The sequence below is a fragment of the Pantherophis guttatus genome, chromosome 1, assembly GCF_059756535.1.
Source record: "Pantherophis guttatus breed Tessera chromosome 1, ASM5975653v1, whole genome shotgun sequence".
Lineage (NCBI taxonomy): Eukaryota > Metazoa > Chordata > Lepidosauria > Squamata > Colubridae > Pantherophis > Pantherophis guttatus.
Window position 1 is genome coordinate 234,343,480 of NC_142063.1, and position 16,789 is coordinate 234,360,268.

Genomic DNA, 16,789 nt, shown 5'->3' on the forward strand with positions numbered 1-16,789 from the left:
TCAAAAGAATTTTTTTAAAAAATCCAAACGTTAATATTACAATTATGCTTAAATTCAATTTAAGTAATCTCTCCCTTAATATTCATAGTACTGTTTTAATCTATTCATGCTCTTGCTGTTATTAAAATGAGAAAAGACTCCAAGTGCAGTAAGAACAAAGAGTATATTTGGCATTTCCAGATGAAGTAATACCTATATAAACAGATTTCCAGTTACACATTACATTTCATCAAGACAACAAGTCCATCAACTGTATAGGCCTTAAATGACTCTTCATTTTCATCACTTAGGTTAACGATAACTATGAGTTTTTAAATAGTAGATTAAATTTAAACCATTGACAACTTAATTGGGCATAACAATATAGAAAGATTGTAGCTAGGATTAAATTAGCAACATATCTTCTGAACCTGTTTAATTTATAACAAATTACCTTCAAGTTGCAACAGAGTTGGACATACACCACAGATTTAATGCAAACTTTTTTAACCTTATCCAAACTTGTTCAACTTGCAAAGTATACCTTGGAAGAAGACCAGGGTATCATCTAGATTCACAACAGAAATCTTGGAGTATAGATAAAATTATTTTTTTAAAATATGTAGAGATGTGTTATCCTGCCTCAAGAAAGGCTTCTTAATGTAAGTGTAAACTGCCTTACAGCAATAAATTCAAACTGATTATACTTAATAATCTATTTCCCCTGTGAAAACTTTTTTTATCATTTTTCCCAGGGATATGGAATGAACTGGACTTACAAGCTGTAAGTCACTGGTTCAAATCACATGATCTCTAATACTAGTTTTTAAGGATTGTGCCAGGGCTTTTCTAGAACCATTACTTATAAAGGCATCATTAAAATAGTATTGTCTGATTAAATCGACAATTGTTCAACTTTTCTGTCAACTTTTTGTCCATTATCTGAGATGGTTTCCATGTGCTATATAAATTGCTTTCAAATTCAGAATTGGCAGAAGGTATAATGACCAACATTTTTCCAAATGTTAAAGAAATGTATTTCACATCCTCCTCTATAATGATATGCATTACATATGTTCTTTCTTTAATATATTGTCATAATGGATCACTGAAGAATCCTGTTCATCATAAGACAGAAAAGCAGTCAAGTATTATAGTCTACTACCATTTCTGAAAACGTAAGAAGGCACTAATAGAAAACTGAATACAAAATCATGAAATGTATCATAATTAGGAAATATGCTTCTAATTATCTAAAAACAGATAATGAAGACTTTATTGATTCATAATGTGTTGATAAAACACCTATTTTTTTAACACACGCATCTGTTTATAAGTTTAGATAAATACTTAGAACATATCTATTTAACAGTAAAATAAATATATAAATGAATATAAATAAAATAATTTAAAAACAGAAGTAGCATTTATACTACTTCAAAGCATAATCAGAAATCTCCATTCGTGAATCCATAGGAAGTTTGGTGTATGGAATTTATACGAATTGACGAAGCCAAGTTTTCCTCAAGTGGATATTGATGCTTGAGGGTGTCACGGATACATTCAAGTTTTCTCTTGGCAACAATATAGAACTGGTTTGCCACTGCCTCTGTTTGTTTGTTTTTTAATTTTCCAATCTAATCTTAATCTGGGATTCCGTGGTGTTCTCCCATCCAAGCACCATTTGGTCTGCCTTGCTTGATTTTTGAGATTAGCCAAGGTCAGCTAAGTGCTGCCATCTAGCAGGCCATTTTGGAAGATACTTTTGTCATTAAATTATTACACTACGCCTTTCTATATTCAATAAGTCAAAACATTACTTGCAAACAGTTAAGGGATCTTTCTGCACTTTTATTTTGCTTTTTGCCTTTTTCCACCATTTCAACTTCCTTTCTCCTTGCTTGTTTACTTTTTACTCATGTTATTAAAATTTAATAAATCACCTAAAACAAGGGAGAACATTAATCAAGGCCACTAACTTATTCTGTTCAAATTGAAAGATGCGCAATTAACTAGGTGGCTCAGACTTTTAGGGAAAATAAATGATTATGCTTATGATTTATTTATTTATTTATTTTTATAACAATAGATCATCAACTGTGCAATATGATTATACATGTATCCAAAAGTCAAGTTCTGTTCATGTGTCATTCATGTATACAGAAATCATTTTTAACTCTGAACGTTGCACTATCTGTGGTTATGAAACCTCAGAAAAACTTTTAAGGAACTGCAAACACAGATGGTTTATATTCTAAATCAGGGCTGTCAAACTCACAGCCCGTGGGCCGGAAGCGTCATTCACTGGCCACACCCATCCTCGCTTTAGCGAAGGGGGAAAAAGTTGTGATATGTCATGTATGACACCGTGACACACGAGTTTGCCCCCCCTGTTCTAAATCATGTACAAGGACTTTCAAAACTGCTCATACACTACTTAACAGCATGGATGTTAAGCTATCCAAAAGAAAGCATAAAACAAAAGTAATTTAAATTAAAATCAAATGCTTTCAAACTCCAAGTTGTTTTAAAGTACTGCTTTAGCTGCCTGCCAACAGGTAAGCATTAAGTCATGGCATTGGCTTTTATGGGTGAGGAGCATTCTACCGTGTCCTCAATGGATGATGATGAGAAAGTCTGCAAATTCTCCATTATTGAATATAATACCAACAGCAGTCTTAAAAAGGCCAGTGTGTTGAATTAAACCCTGAACAATTCCCTAGTCCACTAAAATACTGGAAGATATATAAAATATATAAAACTGGAAAATATAAATATCCTTATTCATGATTAACAAATTTATAAAATCTCTTGGTTTCAATTTAAACAAGATTAACATTTCCAACACTCACTTTCTAACTATGATCGGGCATTAACACGAAAAAGCACAAAAGAAAAATTATAACTAAAGCAAAGCAAAACAAAACACTTCATGTTCATTTGAAACTACAGTAATCATATATTCTGACAAAAGAAAAACAGTAAGCAAAAAGGAGAACGGTAGCTGAATTTATTTATTGTACTTCAAACAATTTCTAGCACATTACTGTGAAAAACCCAATGATTATTTTTATAGTTGGGCAATGTTAGGTCAGTGTAATTTTAATTCTATCTACCTGTAATGTGTAATTAGAAATAAATCTGTTTCATTTATATGCAAAATATTAAATTGTTATACAGATAGGATGCCATCATAATGCTTGCAAGTATGTCATCCTTATGTTAAATTTCTGCAGAAACTACTTTATTTTTGTCCAGCAACATACTTCATAAGTTTTAAAAATGTTGCTGAAATATATTTGCAATAAATAACATTTTCAAAATCCTTAAAGGTAGTTATTAACCCTCTATCTTACCAATGCAATGATAAATAATGACTGCACTCATGTACAAAGTAGAAATATGAATAAAAGTTTTCATTTCTTTGTATCAAAGTATTTTACAGCTAATAATTTATAAGCAATTGGTTTTATTATGGTAGTCCTAAATCAGGGGTGTCAAATTCGATTTGATTGACAGTTGTATCAGGGTTGTGTTTGACCTCAGGGGGGGTGAGGGGGGCATGGCCCGGGTGAACATGTCCAGCTCGACGTCACTCCTGTCAGGGGCGCATGTAGTAGCTTGAGTGCTCTGCCAGCGAAAACAGGCTCCAGAGCTTCATTTTCAGCTGCCATGGCCTCCTGCAACCCTCTGCCAGTGAAAATGGAGCTGCCCATGGAGCTCGGGAGCCTGTTTTCACTGGCAGAAGCACCATGGGCCAGTCCTTCACTGTTTCCAGGGCAGTTCTGTGGGCCAGATCGAAGTACCCCGTGGAGTGGATCTGGCCCCCGGGCCTTGAGTTTGACACCCCTGCCCTATATCTATCTCTTCCTTGGAAAGAAAAAAATTAAGCAATTTTATGAATCAAGTCAAAGCACTGGGTGCAAATCCTAAATAACTTCCTCTCTCAAGTGTACTATTTGCACTCTCAGACCTTCCAAAGGTTCTCTTTCAAAATGCAACTGGACTTTCTTCTTTTGCTTGAAACCATTTCCCTTCTCATCCAAGAAGCTTCCTCAGTTCTGAAAGCTTCTTCAGTTCTGGTTTCATAACTAAAGAAGCTTCTTGGATGAGAAGCAAAAAGCCTTCAAGCAAAACAAGAAAGCCCTGTTGCCTTTTGAAAGAAAGCACCTTTGGGACAGCCATGACACGGATGACTGAGAATCTCCATAGACGTTGCACTCTCAGAGTTTGGGAACAAACTGTACCTCTAGAAAGGAGGTAAAAACAGAAGTTTTCTTCATTACATACAATATCTCTAAATACTCTAAAAATGGAAATTCCCTAAATAAATGGCCTAAAATTGGAAATCCTAATCTAGAAACAAATCTATGATCAAAATGGTTGCCATTTACAGGAAGCATATCTTTAAAATAGTTAATGCTTTTAGGTTGCTTGCTAAATGAACAGATTTTTTTTTTGTTACCTTTAGCTACTATCAAGCTGAATGCAACTTACTTGCGTGAGATCGGGAATATCGCCTTTGTCAATTCCAACTTGCTGTGGATCAAGAAAGAAATAAATGAAAATAAAATTGTTTCAAGTTTCACATTTGTGATCACAAACCAAAAAGCAATATAAATCATAAAGAACAACAGGTGAACTGAATTGTTAAGTGTAACATCATTAATTATCATCTGAGAAACTTCTAGAAGCTTTCAAGACTGAACACAGCCCAGGCCAAAAAAACAGACACTTTGTTCGATTTAACAAATGCAACTCTGTTGTTGTAAACCAGGGATGTCAAACTCATGATGACATGTTGTTATCACATGACATATTGCAACTTTTTTCCTTCGCTAAAACAGGGGTGGGCGTGGCCAGCACGTGACACATGTGGCCCGTGAGTTTGACACTCCTGTTGTAGACTTTAGTAATCCAATTTTATTTAAGTGATATTAATTAATCAATTAAACAAACAAACAAGTGTATTTTCAAGTTTCTCTCTGTCCCATCTTATAGTAAACAATCCCAAGGTTTTTAGTTGTTTTTTAAATACATCCATTAGACTTATTGTACGTCACTCAGAATCATCTTGGAGTTTGGCAGCTTTAACAAATACAACACAATCAACAAAATAAAGATGAATTTTTTTCTTATGCTTGCTTTAATCTCTGGATTGTGTAACAGTGTTAATTCTTTCACACATTCTCCAAGTATATCTCTATTTATTTTATTTTTTTTTACAATTTGAGGCATAGGTCTCTGGGACTTCTTTGTACATACTGTACCATGAAGCATTCAACTGAAAAACCATGCAAACATTGGATGTTGAAAACCAACCACATGGTGATTACTTCCATTAGTTAACTGTCATTTCTTTCCGTTGTAGGAATATTCGCTACTAGTTAAATCACAAATCAACGTACTATTGTTTTAAATGTGTAACTGACATTAAATATAATCATTATGTCTTCCATCTTCCGGTCTTTTTCACAAAATTCAGTACATTGCAGAATATTTGCAATCGTTACAGCCTATTATTCTTTCTATGAATGTTTCACTTACCTCTGCAACTTTAAGAAATTCTGATACTCTCGTCATCCTAGTAAGAAACCGCTTATAAATTTCAAGGGCATCTTTGCACTGTCCTTTCTTCATTTCAAAAAACTTCTCTGGAAGAGATACATTTGACAATCTCAGTCTCTAGTATTCTTCATAAGCAGAACATCTGAAGTGACATTTCACTATGAAGAAGAATCTTCATAAATGGTATTATTAAAAAGATGGTAGAAAACAATTACGGCCAGATTTGTTTTTTGTTCTATTCCACCCAGCAAACTTCTATGAACGATCCCAATTAAAAGTTATTTTATAGTATTCCTTAATTCTTTTTCTTTCTTTAAACTGAAATCCCAGGAAAATGTGTTTCTAAGACAAAATCGACAATGAATTTAAAAAAAACCTTAGTTAACAGAGTGTGTTTGCAACCATTTGCTTGGTACAACTATTTTTTTCCCTTGATAGGGGCTATTTATTTGGAAAGAACAAAAACATGAAAAGATGATCTGTGCCAAATAGGAAGTTTGCTTCATTAATACATTGCCAAAAGCGTATGCTGAAGTGCTTATCTAAGCATCACTAAATACAGTATTTGGACTCAGCCAGATGTTTGTAATAAAAAGCAAGTTTTCAATTATTAAAATAGCAAAACAAGACTCTCGCCTTGAATTTGCTACCTGGATTTTTGAGACTTATTCTTCCACAATAATAAGAGCCGTGGTGGCGCAGTGGTTAGAATGCAGTACTGCAGGCTACTTCTGCTGGCTGCCGGCTGCCTGCAATTTGGCAGTTCGAGTGTCACCGGCTCAAGGTTGACTCAGCCTTCCATCCTTCCAAGGTCGGTAAAACGAGGACCCAGATTTTGGGGGGGCAATATGCTGACTCTGTAAACTTAGAGGGGGCTGTAAAGCTCTGTGAAGAGGTTTATAAGTCTACAGTAGTGGCCAAAATTGTGGAAACCTTTTGGGAAAAGTGTATTTTCTAAAACTAGCTAATAACACCAATTTTTTTTTGAGTAGTACCATAAAATTATATATCAATGGAAAGATAATTTAATCAAGAATGTAATGCAATCACATTTATGAAGGATTTGCTATTAGAATAGCAGTTACAGTATAAAGAAGAAAAGTGAAACACATAGAAAAAACGAGATATACAAAAATTATCACGTCAATTAATAGTTGGGTAACCTTTAGCATGAATTATGGCCTTACAATGTCTTCCCATAAAGTGAAACAAGTCTTTTAGTTCTGCAGCTGTTATAATGTGAAACCAAGATTGAATGATTGCTTCTATTAACTCGGTTTTATTGCTGGGTCGCTTCTGACTAACAAGTTTCTTTAGTCAGCTCCATAGATTTTCAATTGGGTTAAGGTCTGGGCTATTCCCAGGCCATTTTAGCAGTGGAATATGATTATCTTGAAACTCCAAAAAAAAGTGGTGTTATTAGCCATCAAACTTCAAAAATACACTTTTCCCAAAAGGTTTCCACAATTTTGGCCACTACTGTAAGTGCTATTGCTATAATGACACTGGCAATGGTGCTGGTTCTTATTGCTTAATGCAAGTTGCCTAACTAAAATGCTTGATCATAGAGATGTTCCACACCTATGATTAGTTAATCGGTCAGATTACAGTATTTTTTTGGGGAAAAGATTTAGTCTTCTTTTGAAAGAATATGACCAAAAATAATCTGGCTACAATCATAGGTCCAGAAAAGAATCACATACCTAATAAATTAATGACGCCATCATTGTAACAAGCAAAAAGCTTGATGAGATCTTTGAACAGAAGCATAAATGCAGCATTTATGACCCCATTTGTTAGTTCATTTGGATGAACCTGTATAAGAAAAGCCCATGAATTATTATAAACATACAACATTCAGACTAGCTTTTCTTTCGGCACAATGTAAAACATTAGCAGATATATTTATTGTTCAGATTAAGGAGTCTAAACAGAAGTCTAAACGGAAAGTATGCTTCTGAAGAGACAGTAAATTCAGCAATGCTAAACTACAAGAATGAACAGCTCAGGTTAGGCTGTTAGAAATAATGAAATCTAGATAAACCCAGTAAGAAATTGAATATTAATGCACATTTTGAAGTTTGTGTAACATTAATAGGGAAATGATGACACTTGGTTATGACCTTCAATGAAGCGCAAAAAAGTAATACAATCTTCAGTCTTCAGCCATTTATTTTTTTCCGCAGCTTGACAAAATACAATCACTTTCCTTTTACAAGTTAAATGTTTCATGGTTTTTTGTAATATTCAAAGTAAGAGGTGTTTTTCTGTAACCATAAAAGTTTAAGGAAAATATAAGCCCGTACATCAAATTCAAGAAGTGCATCTATTTGTCCTTGTAATATTGGCATGCTCTTCAGTAGTTTTTCTGGGGGCATCGTCCTCATTACACCATCAGCCCTGAGGAAACAAAAGCAAACCCAATTTATACATCTTATTGTATAACAAATACTTTGAGGCAATCTGCAGCCTTTTTGAAAAATGTTATATTCAATTCTGGATGAAATAGTCAAATAATCTTATGCTTGCAATACTGTCATCTGAAATTATCATTAATATCAATAGACTACTGGAAATAAAGAAAAGAAATATTGTATCTAAATATTTATTATCATCAACTAGAAATTGTTAATTTTCAATCAATACTATGTAAATAGCATTGTACTGAAACAATATAACATATTAAGGTTTGTAAAAACATAAGAAAAAAAGGGAAATATTAGTCAAATATATTAATGGCAACTCAAATGTCACAAGAGTAGTATTAACCTCATTAATAAATCTTCAAAATCTGTGGCCAAGGTCTTGGCATCTGCCAAAAACTGAAAACATCATTACCGACATTAGCTCAAGGTTAAATATCCCTATGAGTCTATAGGAAGAATGAACATTATAATAAATATTACTTCAGGACAATATGTACCTTTAAAAGGATTCCCATGTAATAAGGATAAGTTAATAAGAAAATGTTTGTGCAATAGGCAAACCACCCAGTTTTCATTATCTAAATTATTACTTATGAAGATGTGATTTTTAGCTTTCCCAATTTCAGCTCAATTGTTAGGCCAAACTCATATTTGACCTCTCTTAATGTCTTTGCAATGGATCGGCTCTTGTTTTAGGTAAAAGTCATGTATTTTTCCAGCATTAAAAACTAGAAGCTGAGAATGAGGCTTAAATTTGTTCCTTATTCCCATGAGAAACTGAATTCTGGGATGATACTAGTTTGAAAAATGCAGGGTAGGTCTTTTTAAATCTTCATGGGCAAAAAACATATTAATTTTGTTTGTCATCTTACTACCAAAACATTAGCTCTGTTGGAACAAGAATTTGGATTGTTTAAAATATCAAAACAGCTACTTACTTATCTGAAATATATTTTAACCTTCTGATTTAGATCAAGTACATTAGCATTTTATGAAATGTTTATCAAATTTTAATACTTTAACTTAGTATAATTTAGTTTCAAATGATCTAAATCTGCAGTTCAATTTTATAGAAAATTGAAGTATATCATTATCCAGGTCCTTCCAGCTTATTCTATTCTACAATTAATATTGGTAATTTGCAAGAAGATTGGAATAAAAAGAATGAGTATCCTATATACCAGACGGGATATTTATCAAAGAGTGGCTGTCCAACTTCAATAGATTGGAAGTAATATGACAGAATGCATGTTTTAGATTTGTTTCATGATCGTCCCATTTGACTTATTTAATGTTGGGAATAGTAATAAAGTTCTATATCCAAATGCTATTTGAAATATATGCTGAAAAACTAGAATTTGATTCCTAAGATTTCTGGATTTATTGTGCACCGAGGATAGCCAATATATTGTTTTATTTTAATGGAGACAACATTAAACCGATTTAAAATTATGGACTGATATTGACTTATTTTCCATTTATGAATTAACTTTGTATCATTTATAGGGAAAGGCTGACTAACATTATTCTATGTGATCAGGATTTAATTTGCCATTTAAAAATTGAGTATGTTCTTCTGTGTTTTAGTCCTTTTATTTCTTCTTTGCATCATGATTTCTTTATTTTTTATATGTTAAAGTTTATAATTTTAAAAAAACATGGATATGTAATCTCCGGAGTGTCTAGAGGTATAATCTGCTGCTTGGCAACAGAAATTTCTCCAACGTGAAAGACTTTAATGAGTCCCTGTGTTTTGCCTGGGAGTCAGATGGAAAATACTATTTTTTCCCCTATGAAAGTACTGGGATGTAGCCATATAAGCCTGAAATTAGAAAGGGAGAGAGTCCATCTGACAAGCAAAGGTTTAAGTTTTTGCTACAGCACACTCAATTAAAAGCTGGGAAGTTGCAATGGTAATTGAATTGAATAGGTGGTAAAAAAGGAAGTAACATTATACCTAATAAAAAACTTTTGAGATTTTGATGTTGGCATAAACAATGGTTTCAAACATAAGTCTTTAGCCATTTTTAATAGGCCATTAGCACTGGGAAATGTGCAAATGTGGTTGTAGAATCTTACATTAGTTAAAAATAAGTTCTGTATGAAATATGGCCACAAATCATAAGGGAATGAACCCTTCAGTGATCTATTCCATATACACTCAGATACTTTCTGATTGCATCAGGAACTATGGTGCAATGTTCTCTACAAGTGCTGGGTGCAAATCTGGCCTGCAGGTGTGCCTTACAAAGATCATCTCTTAAACTAGGCTGATAGTCAAGTTTCCTCGAAGCCAATTTAGCTAGAGACTGTTTCACTGAGACTCTTCCCCCAAAGGCATGCCCTTAAGTGAGAAAGCAGTCCTATTTGATAAAGTTCTGATAACGCATGTATGATTCCCTCACAAGGCAAAAAAGGCACAATGGATGTCTTGTCAGTTTATTGCCACAGTTCTACTACTTCCTGATGGGTGCTCTGATGGCCATAAAACCCAAGCAGCAACTTAGTTCAAAAGACTAAAAGTTGAGAGGAACAAGATCCAAGTATTAGAGGAGGAAGAAATCAAAGATGTTACTACTAAAATCGTCAGAAAAAAACTGAGGGAAAGGGAAGGAATTCAATTTTTAAACAGAACATGGTGTGAGAGAAGGCAGGAATGTGGTGCCTTTGCCCTCCCAAGCTCATTTTTTGCTGCGGCAGCCTCCTGTAACACTCTGCCAGAGAAAATGGAGCTCGGGAGGGCTACGCGCAGCCCTCCTGAGCTCTGTTTTCGCTGGCAGAGTGCTTGGGCCGCCACAGGCGCCTCGACACAAGTGATGTTGAGCTCGCCATGCCCACCCTGGCCACACACACCTGCCCCCCCCAGGTGAAACACAACTCTGATGCGGCTCAATGAAACAGAGTTTGACACTCCTCTTCTATTGTATAAACACACAAAACAATCTATGTTATACTTAATAAATGGCAATACTTGCATGCCAGAACTCTTTTTAACACATTTTCAGTTTGATTCCTTTTTAATGATTCACACGAATATAATAACAGGAGATTGTTAGAAATAATTACAGCAACATTCAATTTGTTGTATTGAATAGTACAATATAGTACAGGACACTGTCAGACGTATTTACATCAACATTCAATTTAGGTTGGGTTGGGTTGGGTTGGGTATTGTTGGGTTGGGTTGCGTTAAGATAGGATAGGATAGGATAGGATAGGATAGGATAGGATAGGATAGGATAGGATAGGATAGGATAGGATAGGATAGGACCAGAAAGAATTACAACATTCAATTACATTGCAACGACAATATTGATACTAAATAAGGACAGCTTACCCCTTTTTTACTCTTGCAAAATCAAATGCCATTTGTCTGTATGAAAATGCTTTTTCATTCAAATATCTACTGTAGCGCCTGATAAAAGTTGACATATCGTATCCTAGAAAAAGAAACCGTAATATGGAGAATTTTGATTTATTAACTTATTACAGTGAGTGAAAAAAAATGATAATGTTAATGATGCAAACCTATTGGGTATTTCAGTCATTATTCCAACCACTCTAAAAGTCTAAGTAATAAAGGACTCACTTGTACAATAATTGCCTAGCTATTGACACCAAACCAAGAATTAGTTATTACTAATGTATTAGTATAATATATATAGTTTTTTAATTCTTTCTCAATCAATGAATATTTCCCCAAATCTCTTCTTTAAATATAGGATGTCACATTAATAAACCCCAAAGGGAGAGTAGAGAGTATCTTGTAAATTTCAAGATACAATAGTTTTGTTTAACAGACAACACTTGTTTACATTTTGACCTAAAGAACTGTTAAACTAGAAAACAACTGTTGGATCATAGTGTATTAGATGCTGATAAAATAAAGACAAGCTGCAGTATATGATTGATAGGACTATGATGAAAGAATGAATTCTCCTATCAATATCCCTATAAAATTTTACTTAGCTCTGCAATGTGTTCATGAACTTTTACTGCAGAGAGAGGCTTACATGCAGTATAGCAGAATTATGCAATATTTGCATTGCCAGGATTTAATTCATAGAATCCTATATGGAGTTATTTTGTTGATAGCCTTGGGGAAAGAGTACACTACTAAAATTTCAGGAATCAAAAACAACTTTTCATCTTAGAAGGTTTTCCCCCCTTTTCATTTTTTCTTTGCACTGTCTCTTTTCCAATTAACCTGGCTGTGGTATATTTAAACCTTTCTGCATTAAGAGAACAAGGCACCTACATTCCTCCTAAGATACTCACATCAACAAACTTCAAGTGACAGCCTGCCAAACCATATTTCAGAGGAATTAACAGATGTAAGGCTGCCTACAGATTTTTTTTTTTTTTAACAAAACATGTTTACCAGGAATTGGAAACTCAGACTAAACTGCCTAGGTCTGACATCATAGCAAAGAATCAGTATAACAATCCTTTGCAGAATATTGAGCCTGGTATAAGTTCTTTGCTGCTTATTAAACAAAAATGGCCATTCATTATTAAGCATCCAACTTTATCTTTGATTTTTATCCTCATTCGATATCAGACAACCATATCTGGAACAAACACATAAACACATACAAATAAATTTACTTATTTTAATGACACAATCTTTATTAAATTAAAGCCTGTTTTCCGGAATGTAAGTTTTTATTCACACACCCTTCACACTAAGGACTAGTTTTCTCCTTGTTGATTTTCTTAAGAAAAATGCTATTTTTTAAAAAAAATAAAAATAAAGTGGTATTGTTTCACTTTAACTATGACTTAAAATAACAATGAGGCAGTATCTCAAAGTGCTTAGAAAGGTTATTTTGGTGTGTTTAGAAAAGTACACAGAAATGTAGATTAAGAGCAAAGATAAATTTAACCTTTACTGTTTAGGTTTGTGATATTTGATTTGATCTAAATATGTAAGACTAAACAACTATGAAAAAAGTGTTATGTTTCTGCTCATGTTATTTTCTGTAAATAAGCTACCATACTAAACTTGATAAAGAGAATGGTTTTTCTTACCATGTGATCCGCTTTTGTCCAAAAAATTGCTGAGATTGAATAATGTGTTTCTAGATGCCAAATATTGAATAAATCTCTAAGAGGGAGAAAAACAATAAAATGAATTATATCTCTCTTCCTTTTTCATGACAGATCTCTAAACATATTTTATTTCTGCTAAAAAAAACATGAAGTATTTCATTACATAATTAATATCTAATTTGTACATATCTCTAGTTATGTGTGTCAGTTTATATACAAGTACCTAGACACAGATGGCTGTTCACAAATCTGAATATGCACTGAATACTTCCATATTAAAAAAAAAAGTTAAACCATTCATGTTGTATTTAGACATACCAACGTTAGAAGTGAATTATTTGAACCTATGACAAGTTTTAATCTAAAAATTAACAGACAACCGCGTTTTACATACAGTTAGTAAGTACCTCTGATCATATGTAAAATGCAGTTAACATACTGCTTCTTTGAACAAAACTGACACAACAAGATTACTGCTAACATATACTAAACAACCCATGTCTCGTTGGGTCATCATTTCAAAGTTCCTTACCTAAATAAAAAAAACAGAATGGTCAACAGCAGGCAAAAAAAGTAGTGGAAGCAAGAGCAATTTCTGACTTCCTGTCGGCTTTCCCATTGACTTTCCTTGTGGAAATTTGGCAGGGAGCACCAGAAATCTCCTTCCCTTCCGTTTCCCGCAGGCAGTAAAGGAAGCAGGCTGGGTGGGGCAGGGAAGGAGGGATTGTGAGACTAGTTAAGAAACTGTCATGCAACACTGAAAATGAAGATCAGGTTGAAGGATGTAGCAGCAGCCAACAGCTCTAAAACAGCCACAACTTTCCAGCTTTCATTATCTTGTGTGTTTTAAATTGAGGACCAAATTTTATATATCGGATTTTAATTGGTTTTAAATTTTATAAATTCATGTGTTTTAATATGGCTGGAGAAGGGTGGTATAGAAATTTAATAAAACTTAAACTTAAACTTAAACCTTGGGAGTCATTGAGCCCAAATTTTGGACAGATTCTATAAATTAGCTCATTAGAGGTGCCTTGATTAAAAAATGGTTTCCCTATGCACACCATTTCTCCCAGTTAAAGTTCATGACAGATTAAAGTTCACGACACCATTTGGCAAAATGGACCACAACCTACTTCTTGCTAAACTAAAAAAATGTGGGATAGACAGCATCCCCACCAGATGGAGTTATAACTGGCTGACAAACCACACTCAACGTCTAGTTTCCCAATGGAACTACATCTATATGGAGGGAAGCAAGCAGTGGGGTACCTCAAGGTGCCATTTCAGCCACAGTACTCTTCAATATCTTTGTGTTCTGAGAGTTTTAGTGATATATAGATTATATTAAGGAAAGTATTGTTTTCCATTTGAATTCCAATTCAGGAAAACTAAAGATCACGTTACTCTTACAGTGCAAGAAATTATTCTGGATAAACAATAAAATAATACTCCATAGTCTGAGTAAAAGAGTAGGGACCTCACTCTATTTATATGCTGGGTTTCTAAAAGAACAAATAACGTAACCAATGTAGAGAAATACCAGTTCACATAAAATAAGTTCTCACTGCCCTCCAGTTTTAGATAAAGGAATTGTTTTCTTTACTAGTCAAAAACTGGTCGTGTATGGGATATCAGCAGATATTTATTGAAATTGATAAGGGAGACTCTATAAAAAAACAACAACTTTAAAGATAAGATTTGAAGCAAATACTTTGCCAGGCATTCAAAGTAAAAAAAACAAAACAAAATGAGATTTCCGTTCATAAATACATACATATAGTGTAAGAAAATTTAAAGGTTGCCTCTTTTAAAAAATTATGAAAATATGTGTAGATCAAAGCACTTTTCTTTGTATATCAGAGAAGTATAGAGATTTTATTTTTACATAATAACACTAAACTCTTTCAGGGGATTCTAACATTGCATGACCAAAGGCCTAACTGCCTAATGCAGTTACCTACCTAATTCCTGAATTTCCATAACCTCCAAGATCTATTTCAAATGACCCCCAAACTCCAGAGCATATCTATTAGATGCATGGAACCAGGAGCGAAATCCAGCAGGTTCTGACAGGTTCTGGAGAACCGGTAGCGGAAATTTTGAGTAGTTCGGAGAACTGGCAAATACCATCTCTGGCTGGCCCCAGAGTGGGGTGGGAATGGAGATTTTGCAATATACTTCCCCCAGGAGTGGGGAGGGAATGGGGATTTTGTAATATCCTTCCCCTGGAATGGGTGGGAATGGAGATTTTGCAGTATCCTTCCCCTGGAGTGGGGTGAAAATGGAGATTTTGCGGTATCCTTCCCCTGCCACGCCCACCAACCCACACCACAGCCCCGCCCACAGAACCGGTAGTAAAAAAAATTAAATTTCACCACTGCATGGAACGCTGGGGTAGAATTATCTCCTTCAGTAAGCAGAGTGGATAATTTATTCTCTAAAATTTTCATACAGAAAATCCCACATAACCTAAATATTTTATATTGCCTTAACAGTGTATCAGATAAGTTCACTACGTGCTATCACTTTTTCTTTTTTTAGAGTCTATGAGACAAACACAGGCTTTCTTAACAATCCCTTAAAATGCTTACCTCATTGCCATGAACCATTAGATGATGTGTTGTAACTAAGGCTTTGAAGACAACAACCCAACTAGTGTTTGTCGCTCTCTCAAAGAGGGTATCAGCCATTTGTGGAATGTTGACATTTGTCTCATTTGTGGCCTGGATTAGGTCTACAATATTTAGGAAGGAGAGAATAGTAACAGTAAATATAGAGAGAAGATGATGTACTGGTTAAAGAGAGTATAGTTACAAATTACTGACCAAAATCATTATACGATACAGTAGTAATTTCACTAAAAAAAGAAATTTAAGGTTAAAAATAGGTCATTCTTAGAAATGTATATAATACTTAGAAAAGCCAATAAAAAATAAAATGGAAAACAGTTCCTTATTGGATGGTCTAACATTATTGCTATTGCCAAAGTTTATTTTGTGAGAGTTTGTTCTTGCAGTAAAAATAACAATGGGAGAAGCAGATAATAAATATGTGGCCCAAATCCATTCTGGGTTTGGCTCAATTAAAATTATAGCCATATTTGTGTCTCTGTATAAATGTTTTGCTGTTTTAATTTTCAAAGTCCTGCCATTCCCATATCAGAAGAATACTGTAACCAATTAATAAAACATATTCTTCCTTTTGCTACTGACTTTATAGATTTGCCTTCAAAATATTAAATAAGTACTGTAACCAGCACTTTTGAGTACCGTATTTTCCGGCGTATAAGACGACTTTTTAACACATGAAAATCTTCTCAAAAGTCGGGGGTCGTCTTATACGCCGGGTGTTGTTCTCCTGTAACCAGGCAGACCAGCCCGAAAGGCTCTGACGAGCCTTAAATGGCTCTGGCGATCCCAGCTCTGACGATCCCAGCTCTGACGATCCCAGCTGAGTTCCCTGCAACTCAGCTGGGATCGCCAGAACCATGGCTCTGACGGTCCCAGCTCTGACGGTCGATCCCAGCTCTGACGATCCCAGCTGAGTTCCCTGCAACTCAGCTGGGATTGCCAGAAACCATGTAAAAGGAAAAAAGTTTTTTCCCTTTTACTCTGACGATCCCAGCTCTGACGATCCCAGCTGAGTTCCCTGCAACTCAGCTGGGATCGCCAGAACCATGGCTCTGACAGTCCCAGCTCTGACGGTCGATCCCATCCCAGCTGAGTTCCCTGCAACTCAGCTGGGATGGCCAGAGCCATGTA

General features: G+C 34.6%; 1 protein-coding gene across 1 annotated transcript in view; it reads right to left on the bottom strand.

Annotated features, from left to right (window-relative positions):
- The window catches only part of SNAP91 (synaptosome associated protein 91), an 87,027-nt gene that overhangs the window by 41,756 nt on the left and 28,482 nt on the right, over positions 1-16,789 (bottom strand). The window contains exons 3-9 of the mRNA XM_034408901.3: positions 15,620-15,762; positions 13,005-13,080; positions 11,311-11,413; positions 7,854-7,947; positions 7,251-7,362; positions 5,527-5,633; positions 4,477-4,518 (exon numbers count right to left, since the gene is read on the bottom strand). Coding sequence (XP_034264792.2) covers positions 4,477-4,518; positions 5,527-5,633; positions 7,251-7,362; positions 7,854-7,947; positions 11,311-11,413; positions 13,005-13,080; positions 15,620-15,762 — 677 coding nt within the window. The remainder of the gene's footprint in view (positions 1-4,476; positions 4,519-5,526; positions 5,634-7,250; positions 7,363-7,853; positions 7,948-11,310; positions 11,414-13,004; positions 13,081-15,619; positions 15,763-16,789) is intronic.